The sequence below is a fragment of the Falco biarmicus genome, chromosome 12, assembly GCF_023638135.1.
Source record: "Falco biarmicus isolate bFalBia1 chromosome 12, bFalBia1.pri, whole genome shotgun sequence".
Lineage (NCBI taxonomy): Eukaryota > Metazoa > Chordata > Aves > Falconiformes > Falconidae > Falco > Falco biarmicus.
In genome coordinates this window covers 9243933-9261298 of record NC_079299.1, presented here as the reverse complement: position 1 = coordinate 9261298, position 17366 = coordinate 9243933, and the positions used below count along the sequence as shown (strand labels likewise).

At 38.9% G+C, this 17366-nt stretch overlaps 2 protein-coding genes across 5 annotated transcripts in view; one reads left to right on the top strand and one right to left on the bottom strand.

Moving 5' to 3' along the window:
• Positions 1–5497, bottom strand: part of GPATCH2 (G-patch domain containing 2) — a 126332-nt gene extending 120835 nt beyond the window's left edge. Inside the window, exon 1 of the mRNA XM_056357110.1 lies at positions 4968–5497. Coding sequence (XP_056213085.1) covers positions 4968–5482 — 515 coding nt within the window. The 5' untranslated portion in view covers positions 5483–5497. The remainder of the gene's footprint in view (positions 1–4967) is intronic.
• The window catches only part of SPATA17 (spermatogenesis associated 17), an 89715-nt gene continuing 77786 nt past the window's right edge, over positions 5438–17366 (top strand). Inside the window, exons 1-4 of one of the 4 annotated variants that reach the window (XM_056357111.1) lie at positions 5438–5548; positions 9030–9119; positions 11211–11292; positions 17111–17161. In XM_056357111.1, coding sequence (XP_056213086.1) covers positions 5481–5548; positions 9030–9119; positions 11211–11292; positions 17111–17161 — 291 coding nt within the window. In that variant the 5' untranslated portion in view covers positions 5438–5480. The remainder of the gene's footprint in view (positions 5549–9029; positions 9120–11210; positions 11293–17110; positions 17162–17366) is intronic. The other 3 variants (XM_056357113.1, XM_056357112.1, XM_056357114.1) reach the window with 3 other exon arrangements.

The window sequence follows — 17366 nt, the reverse complement described above, 5'->3', positions numbered from 1 at the left end:
GTTCCACATTAAAACTCCTTTTCCTGGAGGTCCAAGAAATCTCTTCTGATTAATTTTATTGGAGGTCTGATTTCTCTTGCTATAATTAAAGAAAAAAACCCGAAGATCATGGCAACAGCAACCAGATAGAATGGTTAATCTGAAACCTGTCTCCAAAATTCAGGAGTATATTTCTATTACAGCATTATCAAATCAGTGTTGCAACTTTCTCCATTTTTCACAGCCAGCTGTCAAGCTTGTATTCCAAATCCATTAAGTAATTTTAATCATCATCACAGATGTTACTGTAACAAAAATATTTGCATTTGAAATAGGTTGAAAAATAACTACAAGTAGTATTAAAGACATTACCAGTGACTATCAACTGCATTCAGTAAGATGAGAAATTTCAAAGGTTGTAATAAGGAATGTAGAACAACATACCGAGGCACATAAAAAAACAGGCTGAGCCATAGTTTAGCATGACTCACATAAGGCTATAAAACTGCTGTTACAGCAACAGCCCACAGCTAGCAATAAACTGTAAAGTCTTCGCTAGGAGAAGATTCTGCTTTACTATAAAAAAAAAATAAAAATCTAGTTTGCCTGCACTGACCTTTACATTTATCTGAAGCTATTTTAACGTAGTTCACCAAAGGCTGACCCATTTCCTCTCTAATCCTTAAGAGAATATACCATAAAAGTACTGTTGCAGGAAACAGTATAACTGCTTTCACCTACTCCAAAACAGTTCACACAGCTTCTGCTCAGTATTTATATTCATATTGAAACTCCTAATGGAAATAATGGGCACTTGCTTTTTTCAGTGAAAAATCAAGTAGCATTTTTGTTTGCTTCCCACCTAAAGCACGTAACAATACAGAGCTCTGACTGCTCACAAAATATTTAACAAACACATGCTGACAGGAAAGCTCATTTACTTGCACAACTCATAATGACAGGCAGTATCTTTTACTAAACCAACAGCTGCATTTACATTCTAGTTCTATACCTCTTCCTGTTAGATATGGGGTTTCTTGCAGCTAAAGTTATGTTGCATCTGTGTCTCATCAATTCTGATTTTTGCTGCCTTCACAACCCAACTTGATCACAAGCTAATAGCACAAGAAAAATCAACTAGTTCCTTGAACAGTGGGATTATAAAACCTGGCTTTCTATAATCTTTTCCCATACGGATTCTCTGATGTCTTGTAAAACAGCTGTATTCACAGTGTACCTTTATCTTCAGACAGGTACTAATTTAAATCCCAGTTCTCCACCTCTGAAGTTATTTTCACAAAGCCTTAGAAACGTTAGTTTTCAGACCTCAGCTTTATTGTTGAATGTGACTGAAATTTGGATTGAACAGGTGCAAGTATTTGGGAGAGAGCAGCAGATGATAAATCTCACCACCTTGCCTGAAGAATTTACAGATTCAAAAAAAGAGAAGTATCCGAGTTCATGGGATACACAAAGGAGAAAGCAAAATGGAGCAACACAACTTAGTTAAAGGTATTAAAAAGCTAGCAAAAGATTATGATAGATTAGGAAATAACCAATAAACCTACGTTACATAGAAGCTTATAGCATACAGAAACAGAAGTCGCACCCAGATTATTTAAATTTGCTTGTCATCAAACAGCCATCACCAAGAGGAGGACACAAAGTATCCAATTCCAAGTCCACATCTACTGATGTCCTTAGGCATTGTCCATTGGACAGCCACCTACACAAAGCTACAAAATGACCAAAATGCACTCTACCCCACACTAATCATTGCGGGGGGGCATAACAGCTACCTACCGAGAATCCCCATACTCTTCCACTTCTGAGGACCCTGCCCAGTGCTTCCTGTAAAGACTAAGAGCCAACACACTGGCAACACATTCAAAGTAAATCTGACACACAGCCCAAAGAAACTTAACACAAACGTGGTGTTTATACTACAGTTTTAAAATGTGACAGTGTCAGAACAGAAACTTACAGAAATCATATGTCAGAAAACATAATTATTTTGAGTTCCATATAAGATAGTGTGAACAGCTATAAAAATTGAGGGTTCTTGAAACGTCAGGATATTATGTTGGAGCAGGTCTTTATCCGAAAAAGGGAAAAACAAACCCAGAATTCCCAGGCTATTTCTCATCTTCAAGGTACACCAACTCTCCTATTTTGCAGTCAGTTACACGTGTATATAAGTCAGTTTCACAAAGCAATAAAAGTATAGAAGTTTTTTAAAAAATGCAAGTCATTGTTCTATAATTAAAGACACAACGCTGGAAATGCCTATGAACTCTTTTTTTATATCAAACGTAGGGTACCCATACATTTAGTTGCATACAATTACTAGCAACATTTTATTCCTCCAATCATATACTACACAACAATTCTTAGTATCAACTCTGTATTCAAGAAACTTCCTTAGACAGGTTTTGGAATTTCCTTACACTTGTCCTATACAACAAAAAGTTATTAGTATTTGAGGAATGATGGAATTTTATTAATTATGTTGCTGACCCCCCTAAAAATTAGGGCCAGGCAAACTTGCAATAAGTACATCTGACTTTCCTACAGTTGCTGCATATCTAAGAAGGCTCAACAATAAACACTATCAAGTCTACTCATATTTTAGAGTGAAAAAGGTTCAGTACAGAGCAATGGTATACAGTCAGAAAGATGCTGACAAGAACTGCATTTAATAAAGCTCTAACACAAATGAATTGGTCAGCCAGAAATGAGATTTGGAGCAATTTATCATGAGGGGCAGCAATTCTTACAATCCCATTGCTGCCATTTACTGATATGCTTGCCCTTTTCAGATGTATGACTTCATTAATTAATTGTCAAGGTGGAGAATCACATGAACTGTCAAATGATGGTAATATACTACAGCACCGAAGTCATTACCAAAAGAATCAGAGTGCCCAGTAAGTACCCAAAATGCAAACTATTCCTAAATTGTCACATGTATTCACAATATAAATGAGAAACATTCAGCTTCAGAGGAGCTTTACCACCCAAAGTGAACACTCTTACCCTGTGGCTGTTCTCAATCCACTCCCTTCTTTAGGGTCTTAATGTTTTTAGAAAGCACATGTTCTTAATTTTCTATATCAAGCATTAGACACTGAAAAAAGTACTTTTCTGCATCTCACTCAAACAGGTTTCCTTTGACAGTCAGCTTCTGAAATAACTTATGTAAAAGAAAAGGGAGTGACTGAGTAGTAGTCAAAATTTTTAACAAGTCTTCCTTCAGAACTGCTAAACTAACAATCCCATAGATCAGATCTCACTAATTCTATCTGTACTGAATTCCTCCGGGCAGTGTATTTGCACAAGCAAAATCATTAATGCCTCACAACAAATACAGAAGAATATGCCAAATTCCCACACCCTGTATTGCTGAACACTATTTTTGAAGCCTCTGGAACCAAATTTACATGCATACAAGACAGTATAATTTAAGGGAAATGACAGGTCAAATGTATAATGAAAACTTTCTCAGAGTACAGATACAAGTTTGGAATGTCTTAGGCAATGTTTCTACCATATACAGCATCAGTAGACAAAAATACTTCTGCCACTAAAGTATACCTTATACTCTGAAATGTTCTGAATTATACCAACAGAAGTTAGATTTACACCAGGCAAATCTGCATATCTAGCAATACCAGCAAACAACTTCTAGCAAATAAATCACTCTTTGGAAGTTTTCTCATTTAGAAAAACGTAAAGAAGCCATGAAAATACCGACTAGAAATAAGTGGTGGTATCAGCAGAAGTGGAGAATGAATGGAGTTTCCTGTGTAAGAAAACAAAAGTGCTAAGCCTTTCTCTTCCTCCTCTTCCCCAACTCCAGAAAAGAAACAAATCAAAACATAGAAGAAAATCTATTCCAGATCTGGGAACTCTACAAGTAGGTATCTGCATACATAACATAGTTCCTAAAAAAAGCCTCAGGGCCTCAAATTATCAACATTCAAGAAAAAAAACCCAACAAACAAAACCTCACCATGCTCCTCCTCACTTCCATTAATAAAAATGAATGAACTAGAAGTTACACACATCAGTTGATACCTATGATATCACAAAATAGCTAACATTTAATGAAAGAAACAAAAGGCTTCCCTGCTAGTTGTTTGGGCCATCTCGCTTTCACCAAGTTTCTCTGGTCCCAGTCTTCATATCTCTATGGCCTATTAACAAAACTCACTTTTCCCTTTTTCTATTCTGTCAGTTTCCCCTCTTCACAGTTCTACAATAAAAACAATAGGGACCTTTGGGGTTGCTATGCTTGTATATGGAGTTACAAAAAGCAGTAAATCTGTGAACTCTGCCAGAGCAGAACTACCCAGACTGTCCTTGCCCACTGGCTACAGCTGCACTTGTTGATTCTTGGTTTGCAACAGAACAGCTCCAGAGCAGCAACCACACGTAAATGGATGTTTCTGCAACATACACTGCAAAGGGTTTTGGCCTTGCAGGATCTACCACAATTAGAAAAACCCAAATCCACACAAAAAACTAAATAAGCCTGTGACAAAAGTTTTCATCTATTATTTGCCTGCCGTCCTTTTTTAGCAACGAGAGGAAGTTTGCCCCTCCAGCCCACTGCTCACTTACCAAGGCAGCGACCCACTGAGACGTGCCAGTGGCACCCTGCCAGGCCTCCAGCTCCGTCCCCGCGGTGGCCTTGGGCGCAGAGGAAAGCACCAACGCCTCTCCCCCACGCACCGGGCAGCAGCGGGGGCGCAGGCCGGGAGAGGCCTGGCAGCCCGCCGGGCACCGCCGGGCAGCGGGGAGGGCCGGCCGCAGCGGGGGCTGCGCTTCCCCCACGTCTCCAAATCCCTCACAGGGCGCGGAGATGGGGTTCCTGACCCCCACCCCCAAACACCGGCCCCGCGACAGTGCAGGGGCGGCGGAGGCGCCCCCCTCCCGGCCCCGCGGAGCGGCCCCGGCGCCCCCCGGTCCACCGGGCCTGGGCTTACCAGCTCTTTCTCGCCGCCTGAGCTCGGGTCGGGGTAGGTTCAGCGACCCGGAACATGAACCCGGCGCCTCCCCCGGCCGCTCCCCAGGGAGGCTGGCGCCACTTCGCAGAGACTGAGCCGAGGAGAGGCGGGGCGGGGGCCGGCGGTAGCGCCGGGGACCAGCGGGCGAGGGCCGGGAGGGGAGGACGCGGGCGGCCAACGCTGCTCCTCAGTCCCCCATGATGAGAGCCCGGAAGCAGCTGCGGCAGCGGGAGGAAGTAGGACGCCACCACCTGGACTCTTCCCCTCCATCTCCCGACCGCTGCCCAGGGGCGCCGCGTCCCCTCCGGCACTCCCCGCCTGGGCTCCGCTTCCGTCCCGGTCCAGCTCCGCCGGGCTCCCGCTGCCGCCGGTGCTCTGCTGTTCCCTGCCGGCAGGGCTGCGGTGGGGGGGGCCACCCCCGCGGCCGCGCGGAGTGGTACGGTCCCGTTGCCATGGTGGCGGCGTCGGGCGGGCGGGTAGGAGGGAGGAAGCATGGCCGCCCTGGCCCGGCTTCAGGCGAGGCTATCGGGGCTGCGGGAGGAGTATTTCCGTAGGAACAGGTAACTGGGTCATGCCGGTGGTGGGGCGGGACGCACCCCCTCATGCAGGGCTGGGGCTGGAGCTGGCGGGGCGGGCAGCCCCCCGGCTTCCCCGTCAACGAGATGGCGGCGCTCCTGCGGGAAACGCTTTAGCTTTGAAACCCCTGCTGAGAGCACCCTCCTCCTCGCCCCCAGGGCCGGCCAGAGTGCTCTGGGGAGCCCTGATGCACAGTTCCTTTAAGGGGGCCCTATATGCCCTGCAAACAGCGGCCTGCTCATCCCCTGCCCCTGCCAGCCTGCTACCCTGCACCGGCCGGGCGGTTTGCGCTGCTGGGTTTTCTGACTGCTAAAGATGATGGTGGCCAACTTTTCCCGGATCAAATTTTAAGAAATAAAATGTTTTAAGACCTGTGTTAAGATTGTATAGATCTGTCCTGTAAACCCTTTTTATTCAACTGTGTTGTTGCTGCTGCTGTACATCTAATGCTAATACTCAAACAGGAAAAAAAAAAGAAGCATATTTAGCATCGTTGCAGTGTTTGTGTTTTTTTCTTTCTTCACTACTCTAATGAGTCATTTGGTTTAGAATCTAATTACGGCATCATTAGCATCAATAACAAGGCTCCCGAACACAGCTAAAAGTTACATGGAGTTCAGGTCCTGCCTGCATATGAAGCGCTCTGCTTCCCTGTTCTTTCCCTGGGATTTGGCTGGTGCTGCTGTGGCTGTAAACACCGCCGTTCCCTAAACTAGCATCAGTTATGGGAGACTCCACTTGTATTTTGCTTATTTCAGGTTAAAAAGAGCAGGCTGAGCCAGACATGGAAATCCATTGGAGGGCAGCATGCTTGATGTTCGGGGATTTGGGATTTTTTGGCAGAGCTTTCAAAAAATGAATTGTTTCCCTTTTAAGAAGAGGCTATAATCCATCAGTTTCTTGAAATTCAGTTTTTCAGCTAAGAATTTAAATGAGAGGCTTCCAACAGTCCAGCTCAGCAACTGAAGAGGTAGCTGATCAGTAATCTGATCTTTATTCTTTAAGGTGAAAATCTCCAACTGCTTCAACACAGCTGCTGGTAAAATCCTGAAACGAATCAGAATATCTTGTTTAGAGATTTTGGTAGATCCTTATTTAACTTTTAAACTTAAGAAATAAGTTTTGGGCATTAATGCGCATCAAATTTGCAGTGGTCTTTGAAGTATTTTTGAAGCATTTGTATTTTGAAGTCAGACAACATCTTTTAATTTCCCTTTCAGAACTATGCTTTATCCACATAATGTAATAGTGCCCTCAAAAATGCCAAATCTGAGATGCTGTGGGCGCACGAGTCAGTGTAATCTGTGCAGTCACTCATCATTCACAACCAGATTCAGGGCATTCAGACAAAAATACATGATACTGTAAAGAAAGTGGTTACTTACTCTGTGAAGTCAGTATTCTGCAGTGAAGTACCAGATTCCTCAAAGGATCTGAGTTGATCTGAAACATCAGAAGGTGCAAAAGAATGTAAATTACCAAGTATTTACCTTTTTTTTGTATGAGTTACCCTGTTTGCAAATAACTTCTAAGGGTAAGACCTGAAGGATTTAGTTCCAGGTGTGTCAAACACATTTTAAGACAAAAGAAAAATGTTTCTTTCTTCACCTATCTGTCAAGACCCAAAAGCAGAATTCTGTAGAACATCTACAACACACAGACTCCCCGGAGCAGCTTGACTTAAAGCCACCCTGGTACAAACTAAGGACTCTTTGCAGGAGGCATGGTAATTGAAGTGCTTTGAAGTAAATCCCAGAATCAGAATAGTTTATCTTTGAAAATGCATTTACTATTTTAGGACTTTACACCTGTTCCATTAAAAATTAGGGCAGACTGATGACTGTAAGATCTTGCCTGTTGGTTGTGGTTAGGCAGGTTTACCTGATCTGGATAATGTTCTTCAGATCTTAATAATCTTCCTGTCGGGCTTTATGCAGAACTGTTCATGTCAGAGGTATGTGGTCTCCTAAACTGACTTTTTAGGGAAAGCACCTTTCTGGGAAGGACTTGCCCAATGACGGCACAATACAAAAATACCATAAGCCTGCACCTCAAGAAATACCCTGTCAACATAAGCATTAGAATATACAGGATCTGCTAGTGCATTCTCTTAAGCGTTAAACAATACTATCACTTACTCATTCAAGAACCTACTTTTATTTACTGTAACATCTGTATGTCACGTGCTGACCTTGAGCATGCCTTTTTAACATTCAGTGAAGTCTTTGAGAGGTATCTGTGATTCTAAAAGCTTAATTCAGACAGTATGGCAACTATGCCATCTGATCAGAAGGGCAGATACCAGCTTGAGCAATTTACACCTCTAACCACTTATTCTGCTGGCAAGGCCAGTTGAAAGTGTTTGTGGAACTGTACTGTGAGAAAAACAGTTGTTGTTGGTCTGCTTCAATAAACTTTACAAGGACTTCTAAACTGACTTGGCCAGGCAAGACAGAATGCCAACTAAAAAACCTTACGGGGGTAATAGAGGTGAAGGCTTCTGCTTTTCCAGAAGCAGACTGCTGCCATTGCCAAGTGGGTAGCACTGGTTTTGGAGCTGTCACCTCTGACACAACCTGTCCCACATCTCCTTTTCCAGGCTGCAACTGCGGCTGCCTGTCCAGGGTGAAATCACTCATACCCTTGTAATCAAAATCATTTACCTCTAGGTAAAAGTGTTCTGGAGGTGTCTGCTTCTTATGAAGTCTAGGAAGCTGCACAGGAAAGACACGAGGAAGCTCTCTAGCATAAACGCCAGCTTTAGCATCAACTTGTTTTGTGGTCTTAGGTAAAAGAAGTCTGTTTTCCACAGTTTCCAGGTACTAGACAGGTCTGATGCATGTGAGATGATGATGAAAATTTGGGCCCACTTAATGTGATTTGAGAGCACATGCTGCACTGGATGATGTAAAATGATGGAGCTAATGCTTCTTGATCTCTGGTAGTAAATCTGTGTTTCGTTTTTCAAGAAATATAATGAGGATAATCCTAATTTATCAGATAAAAATTCATCTTGTGTATACTTACTGAGGCAATTAATGTTGACACAACACTTTGTTAGGAGAGTTAACTGATATCAAATAGTTAAGAAAACTAACTAATAGTGAATGAATTATTCTTTTGTGGCAGGTATAATAGATTAAACTACCTGGTAAATATGTTCCTAATAAAAATGGGGTAGCAAAAAGTCCATGAAGATTAAAATGTAGTTTTAAGTTCAAAGACTTGGCAGCTATTGACATTTTGAAACAAACAAAAAGTAAATTAAAGCTAGAGGTGATCTCATAGCTGAGTTCCACCCCTCAGCATTGAAACTCTTCACAGTGATTTTTCCTGAATTCTCTGAAATCTCTTCCAGATTCATATATTTCTTTAACTGCAACAGTAGGACATATTTAGAAGAAGTTTTCTGCTTTGGTACTAAAATACCATGCTGAACAAGTATTACTACTTTTATATTTTCAGATCTGTAGATGAATACAGAAAAATAGAGTACAAAGCTGCTGTCAAAATTCAGAGCTGGTTTCGAGGATGCAGAGTCCGAGCCTATCTGAGGTATTATACTAAGCCTATCTTAATCTGTATGTCAATCTTGACTTCTTTCCCAAAATTTCTCATGGTATTACTTGATTTTAATAAAATTAGAGCATTTGGGAAAAAAGCCACAACCCCACGTTATTCTGCTTTTAAATAGAATGTAACATATAAGCTGTGGCACTGTAAGAAATAATTTTTGATTTTCAGAACTGCATACAATTAAAATGGCATGATGCTAGTAAGTAGCATGGAAATAATACATCTTCAGAATAGATAGAGTATTGTTTTAAGAAATATTGGCATGACTTTAAAAAAAAAGGTGTCCCTCAGGCTGTTTGCAGAGACTTTTCTTATCTCTGTTATTCTGTCTGATACAGAAGGATTCTCTAGTGAGTGTAAGGTAACTGGACTCTTATTGTAGAAAATTAAGTTCTACTGCTGGATTTGACCAGTCCATTTTTAAAAAAAATAGATCTTCTTTTACATAATTTTCTCCATTTATAAAACAGAGATCACATGCAATTACTTTGTTCTGTAAAACGCTATATCAGCATTGTTACAAGTTTTTTTGAAACACTGTGGTTGGTCCCTTCTCCCAGGAGGCCCCGAGATATTTTTTTTTATGATCATAAGCCCAATTGGTCAAACTCATGTGCTCAATTTTCTGTATCTTCATAAAAATTAAGGCTGTGAGGGAGAGGGACTGTTACATCTTCTAGTTTGACCTCTTGCCTGTTGCAAATCATTATGTATCATCCGGACGTACTATATCAAGTATAAAGAATTACTAGGTTAAATAACATTAATCACTTAATGGACACTATTTCCCTCATAAAAAGGCTACAGCCATTATGTGCACTTGTTAAAAAAAGCATGGGTAATGTGTTTTCCATTGCTGGTTCAAGTGTGTTGTCACAGGATGCAGCCATCACATGCAAGTGTCCAGCAGGCAGGCAAACCTGGTATTTCCACCCTCCAAGGAGTATCAGCCATGCCATCAATGTCAAAAGCCCCAAAGACAGAGGATTGGTTAGTGCTTCTCCGTTTCCAGCACGAGTAACAACAGCGTGCTGCAGAAGGAAGTGAAAACCCAAGTGTCTTTACCAATCTATTCTGTAGGAAAATCTCATTCACATGCACATTTGTGTTTAGTAATGACCAATGTAAGAAGAACAATGTAGTTGGAACGAACATGGTAGAAGAACTAAATCAGCTAAGTGTAGAAGAGGTTTGTGTCTGCAGCTGTGTACAGAGTGATTCTACTCAGTGTCCTCTTTCCGAAGATGGATGTGGTGTCTGCCTTAGAAGCACAGGCTCAATATAACCAGTTGTCAGTGTTCTGAATTAATCTCTCATTTAGGTCCTTTGAATTACCTGCTGGAAAAGACTGCCTCCACTGAGTGACTTAAGCTGTACTGCAAGGCTTCTAAATTTGATGTCCATTGTTAGGTGGTATGAATGCTCCCCTATATAGCTTTTTCTAAGCAGTCCCAAAGTAATGATTGCATTAATTTCTGCAAAACTGATGTGCGACATCAATTATGGAATTTTTATTAGCATAATAAAGTGTATTTATATATATATATATAGTAAGGACAGAGTAAACGTTTGCTTACAATTAAGCTAGGTGTAATTTTATAAAAGCAAAAAAGTAGTCTAAAAATTCCAGATGTCTGTGGGTTTTGTCAAATATTTTAAAATTGTAAAGCTATGAAAGTGTTGCATGTGACTGAAAAAAATTCTGAACTGCTCAGATATGTTGGTTGAAACCATCCATGAAAATACAATCACCCATCATGCAAACTACATTCGTAAGCCTTTCATTAAACTTTTGTAATGATAACTGAAATAGTATACAGGTAAATTTGCAGTAATCTGTTTTTTCCAAAAGCAAAGTATGTGAGTCTATATAAATATATGTATATATTGGTTTGTAAGTGTGTATGTGTGTACATATGTATATGTGCATACATGTATAAAATAGTCTGCAGTGGCCATCTGTTTGGAGTAAGTATGGATAATGTACTATACATTATTTTTAATATTAGGAAAAAATAAAGTTATATTGTAAAGTCTCAATAATAAATTTTTAAATGTATTTTATTTTAGATATCTGAGAAAAATGACAATTGTTATACAGAAGTGGTGGAGAGGTTATCGAAGCAGAAGATACTTCAGAAAAATGGTGAAGGTAGAAAACTATTTTTTAAAGTTTTGGTTATTTATAAAATATATATGAAGCAATTCATTCACTCATCTTGAAATTAAAAAGCTGAAACTTGGTCCTTTATACACACAGACACATACTTAACTTTACTATCATGAAAAGCACCATTAATTTCAGTAAGCCTACTCATAATGGTCAAGTTAAGTCAGTGTTTAAGTGTTTGCAGCTCTGGAGTATTAGTCCCCAAACCAGCAATGAGATCTGCTCATGCAGAAGCCTGCCCACATGATGCTAATTGCAGGACTGGAGCTTTTCAAGATGCTTGTTTTCCTGGCAGAACTTTTAATTCTGAAAATAAAAGAAGCCAATGTGTCTACACATCGGTGTTCTATGTTTTAGTGGTTTAAATTTCTTACTTAATGAACCTTGAAGTACTTGAGGTTTTGCCTTAAGGCACACAGCAGATCACAGTCAATCTAATTCCCTTGACTTACTTGAAGATAGCAAAAGTGTATGATAGCCCACAAGCTAATACCTCTGTTAACAGGTTTAGGAGATTAAAAAGAAACTAATTTGCCTTTAACATAAAACAATTAATTTTTTAATATGTAGTTTACTTCACTAATTTGTCAATTTATGTTAATATTTTACAATAATTTTGAACTTGTTAGTCACTTATTCTTTATTATTTTGTTAAAGTTAAATTGTGTTTCAGTCAAAACAGACAAGTCAAGAAAAAGCAAAAAAATGAGCCATAATAACTCATTTATTACAGGCTAAAGTCCATATTTCCTGCTAAACTATGTTTTCTAGTAGCAGGACTTGTGTGCCTGAAAGCTTGTCTATTTTCCCCCCTTATTTATCAGTAATCTTATTAAAGATTTCATCTCTTCTAACTTACCTGGCTTAAATAATAAATTATGAGTCATCCTTTCAGGCTATGTTTTTCAATCTATCTTCTAAAACACTAGGTTTTGTATATAGGGCAGATAGCTGCATGGTTGGATTGGGTTCTGCTTTAAAAAAATGAGACTTGAGTTGAATATTGTCCCTGAGTTTAGGGAAGGTTTGTTTAATCTATAAATGCTTCTGTAGAATAAGAAAGACATCATGATGTCAATGCATGTTAAAATTTGCTAATTAAAAGAAAGAATCTGTGATCAAATACTGTAATGGCTTGCACGGAGAGTGCAAGCTGTTCTTGTAGAGTCTTCAACCTTTGAGATATTCAAAACTCAACTGAATGAGGCCCTGTACAACTTGCTGTAATTGACCCTGCTTTGAGTACTGGTTTGGAGCTCCAGAGGCTCCTGCTAATCGCAATTGTTGTATGCATCTATGAAATTGGAGGTCTTTTACCTGTTTGCTTTATTACTTCTTTCTTCTTTTGCCCTCTCTTAAAAAACACTTTGTCAGTTCCATTTTGAGACAGTCTTTCAAATTCGCACAGGTTTCTGCAATAACCAAGCTGAGATGGCATTATAAAACACCCTCAGCTTTTCATTCTTGAAATATATTTCTGAAAAAGAAAATTTAAAAAAGCTTTAACCAATAAATCCTGGTTCATATGTAGTTCTTCAAATAGACATAACTGACAAGCCCTTGCCAACTCTCAAGTCTGTGGAAAAATGCAGAACAAAAAATTGTGCAAGCCCACGCTTAATACATTCTAAATTGGACCATGAATTCATCCAGCTTCTGGATTCCAGTACATATCCAATATTAGTCAGGGCTCTAGAGAAACAGTATCTCATCAGCAAGCTTACAAATTGTACAGCAATCAGCACAGAAAGCCACCTTTTTCCCTCAAATACTTCATTTTGTGCTTGCTGTCTGTTTGACTGGAAAGGACTAAATAGGACAGCTGGGTTGGAAGCTAACCTCAAACTCATACGAAGTAGCAGACAAAAAGGCACCTTTTTCTCCCTTCAGACCGCTGTATTCAGTATTATATGTTTTAGGGTAGGCTTAAATATAAAGTTCAAGTTCATTTCCTATATTCATTGTTATACTATCTTTACTTATCAATGGCTGAATTTGGCATATTTTAAAAAGAAACAAAAATCTCCTCAGTAGCTTAATGCAACTTTTAAATTAAAGATCAGTTAATGTTTACATTGAACTCTTGCTAATAACTGTTGTAATGATTCCTGATTATGAAACACAATGATACATTTGACACTGGTCACTTTAAAATTTGTCCGCTGATAATGATTGGATTGGTATCTGCTGCCAGCAAACAAGGCAAAGCATATGCACAAAATACCCATGATTACTTGATAATAAATCATTTTAATGATTATATTCAAAATTGTGAAATGTGAGTGGTACTGATGCGGAAAATAAAGGCTGAGGCTCATCAGATTGGCTGTCCATATGTGCATTACTACTAGTATTTCATTTGTTACTCCTCTAGTGCCTTTTCCTTTGATTGTTAAAATATATATTACATTTAAAAAACCCCTATTGATGGTGTTTATATGACTAAACTTATGTGCCTTCCTATATTCTAAATATAGGTGCTTTGATATAAAGCTTTGTTTCCTAATATTAATCTCAAAGTAAAATTAAGAACTGCACTCTGATCGTTTTCTTAATAGCTTAGTTACATTGGTTGTACTGGGTTCTTAAAGTCTTGCATAACATGCAGGAAAGTATGAATTTTAAAACCAGGCAAGCACCAGAAAAAGTAGGCAAACTGTACATCACTGTTTCTTTTTACAATATTTCTCAAACTCAAGAAATCACTTGTTAAAGCAAAGGGAATTGTTACATGTCGTTATATGAAGTCGGCATGCATGATGGCTGTATTTTCAGCTCGCTTTGGAAGAAAGTGCAGTTGAAAAAAGCAAATATTTTCTGTGCTATAGTTTTGTGTGCTATAGTTTGACACCACCCTAAATAGTTTAGCTTCAGCTTAGTAACTGGTTTTAAATTGGCCCAGTCCTACAGGAATTGGGCAAATGCCTATTTGCTCTACCTAAAAAAAAAAACAAAGGTGCCTGTTCCCAACTTAGACCATGTGTTGGTTCCTTCTTTCATTCTACTCATAATCAAATTTCTGGTTCTTCTTTGAATTTGTCATTTTGTATTACCTGTTTAAAGAAAAAGAGAACGCCAATCAGGATCAGATCATATTTGTAGATCCCCAAACATGTTTTTTAAACAGAAAAGGAGAAAGTAGTACAACAGTTTATAAACAAAAGGCTTCAAATATATTTTGGAATCATAGACTTACAAGTAAACTAGTAGAGACCTGTATATTAACATCATCAGTGGCAGATCCAAAGACTTCATGGTTCAGAACTGGAGGTGGTGCATGTGGGTGAGATTGCAAGATAATTCTTCCCAGAGAGTCCACCTTGCCACGTAACCTTGGAATTGGCACCCAGTGAAAAAATGAGAGGCAGTGCAATGGGCACAAGCTGAAATGCAGGAAATTCCACATAAGCTTAAGAAAAGAGTCTGCTGGACAAGAAGGCCCCAGTTCAGGAAAGAATCTTTCATTTACTAGGAAAGCGCTTAAATACAGACTGGGATTGAAGCACTAAATTATGGCTATGCTTTTGTGAATAGCGATGAACACATTCTCCATCACTTGTAATAGCAGAACTAGCACCTATTATTCTAAGCAGGGTTAGAAAACAGAGGGCAAATCCATTTGCAAAAGAACCTAGATGGTGACACAGGCTTTGGCTTTTGCCACAAGGATAAAGCTGTAAGACAGTTATATGACCAGTTCTGCATTTGGCTGACTTGTAATTTAGAACAACGTTGAGTAAAAGCAGGAATGTGTAATTTCCTTTTCGTTGGGAGTGACCTTGTTAAGTAGTGGTAGGGTAAGGCCTGGATTCCTTACACCTAAGTGAGGTTTGCAGGTTAGGGCCCTAGTTGCCATCAACGGTCTTCGTAAAGAGCAGGCAGAGATGCAATTACAGAGCTCTTCAGTACTTTGCCAAGCTCGGAGGGAAAGTGGTCCCACTGTCTTTCAGTATTGATGATAGAGAGAGCATAATGACGTTAGGTCTCCAATTTAGGTTCTTCAGTGAAATGGGATGGATTCAGACTTCAGTGCTCACAGGCTTCAAATATGAGAGAATAAAAAAAAAGGTATAAGGTTGTTTAGTTTAATCATTGATGGACAGAAATCTGATGATCATTTTTAAGTTTAAGAATTTCCATCAAAAACGTACTTTGTCTATCTGGTGGTGCGGCAGCTCTCACATTCCATTCCAAAGAAAAAAAAGATGAGCTGCAAAGCAAAATTGTATCAATTTAATCAGACACTTTAGGCATATACTTAGGTCTGGCAACCATTATTTCCTTCCAGTGTTAGCTATCTAGTTAGTATCGCTCAGAAAACATTTATTGATAAAAAAGGGGAGATAAGTCCAGTATTTATTCTATTTCATACCTTTGGGGCAGAGATCCCCTCACATATATATATATATATATATATATGTGTGTGTGTGTGTACGTGTGTGTGTGTGTGTATACATCTACACTCATACGTGAAACTTTTTTGAAATTTCACAGTCCTGCATTTTTCTTTCGCGTAAGAAATATCTTTTCCACTGTTTCCATTATTAGTAGATTGGTATGATATTAAAGTGAGCATTTTAAATGCACCTTAATTAAACTGCAGGAATTATGCCTTGCTTAATGTAATGAAGAAAGAGAATTTAAAATGAAGTAGCATCATTGTGTTCATTTGTAAATAACATATTGCAGCCAACTGTTTCTTAATTGCCCAGACTGTTGATAAATAATCCAGTCCTGCTGCTCTCCACAGACAATTTGCTTTGGATCAGACTAGGCAATTCAAATAACACTAATTACAGTGAAACCCTTTTATAGTGAATTCCTGTTTGCCATGGGGGAGAAAATCACTATATCAGGGGAAAGCACTTTTGCCTTTGATTTGTGTCTAAAACATGAGAAACACATAAAAGCTGCATGTTGTGCTAAATAAAGGACATACTCTTGCATTCAAAGTACTTATATTTTACTTTTTATGATACAATTGTGAATTATGTTCATTTTGCATTTGTAATTAGAGGGCGGAACAGATGTGAAAGCTTAGTTTAAAGTGATGTATCCATTAAAATAACCTATGCTGCCAAGTGATTGCTTAGTATAATAGGGGATTCGTTCACTATGAGAGGAATTCTACTTTATTGGAAGGAAACCAGGACTACAGGAAATGTTTTCTATATCAGGGGATTCACTGTAACATGGTATCATTGTATTTATGATTTTATGATGTTAAAATGAATATTAAATGAAACAAAATTCCCAAGGATTACTCGGGAGGCAGCTAAGTACATAACATTTAGTACAGATGGTTGGAAGGCACAATTTTGCTCCATCACTGCATCCGTATCCTTGAACGATTTCGACTGAAGACAGCATTTCTTTGAATTTTTCATTAAACCAGACGTCTTGAAATATGAATTCCTTTTATGTTTCTGTGAGTTTTGGCTAAAAGAACCCCAGTGAATAAATCATACAATACTGCGTGTCACCACCACTTGTGAATATTTCTGCTTTGTTATTCTACTCTCAGTAGAGCACCATTGATTATCAAACTCAGCGGAGAGCATTTTATGATCATATATCTCCATTAGCTCCTAGTTTGACTACCATAGATTTTTCTGGTTAAGCCTGCATTATGTATTAGGAAGCCTATCTCTTCAATACAAAGTTTGATTTTATTCTCTCTAAGCCTAGAACTCTTATTATGTATTATGTATAAAGATTCTTATCTTTTATATGTAAAAATAGGAGCACTGTCTTTGTGTAACTGAAATATATGCCATCTTTTTTTTTCCTTGATTCACAGACAGCATATTTTATTATGAAGATGAATTTCTACAATGAAATGGCTGTCAGGGTAAATATTTCTTCACTTGTTAAACAAATGAAAAGTCAATTGTGCTCCGAATTTGCTTTTAATAAAATGAGCAAACCAGAATAATATACACTTGATTGATATGCTGATGGCAACAGCGGGAAATAGTACATAGTTAAAAATTAAAGTTACAGTCAGTAGTCTGGGTTGTATTTGAAAACTGTAGCTGAATTTAAGGCATGTGTCT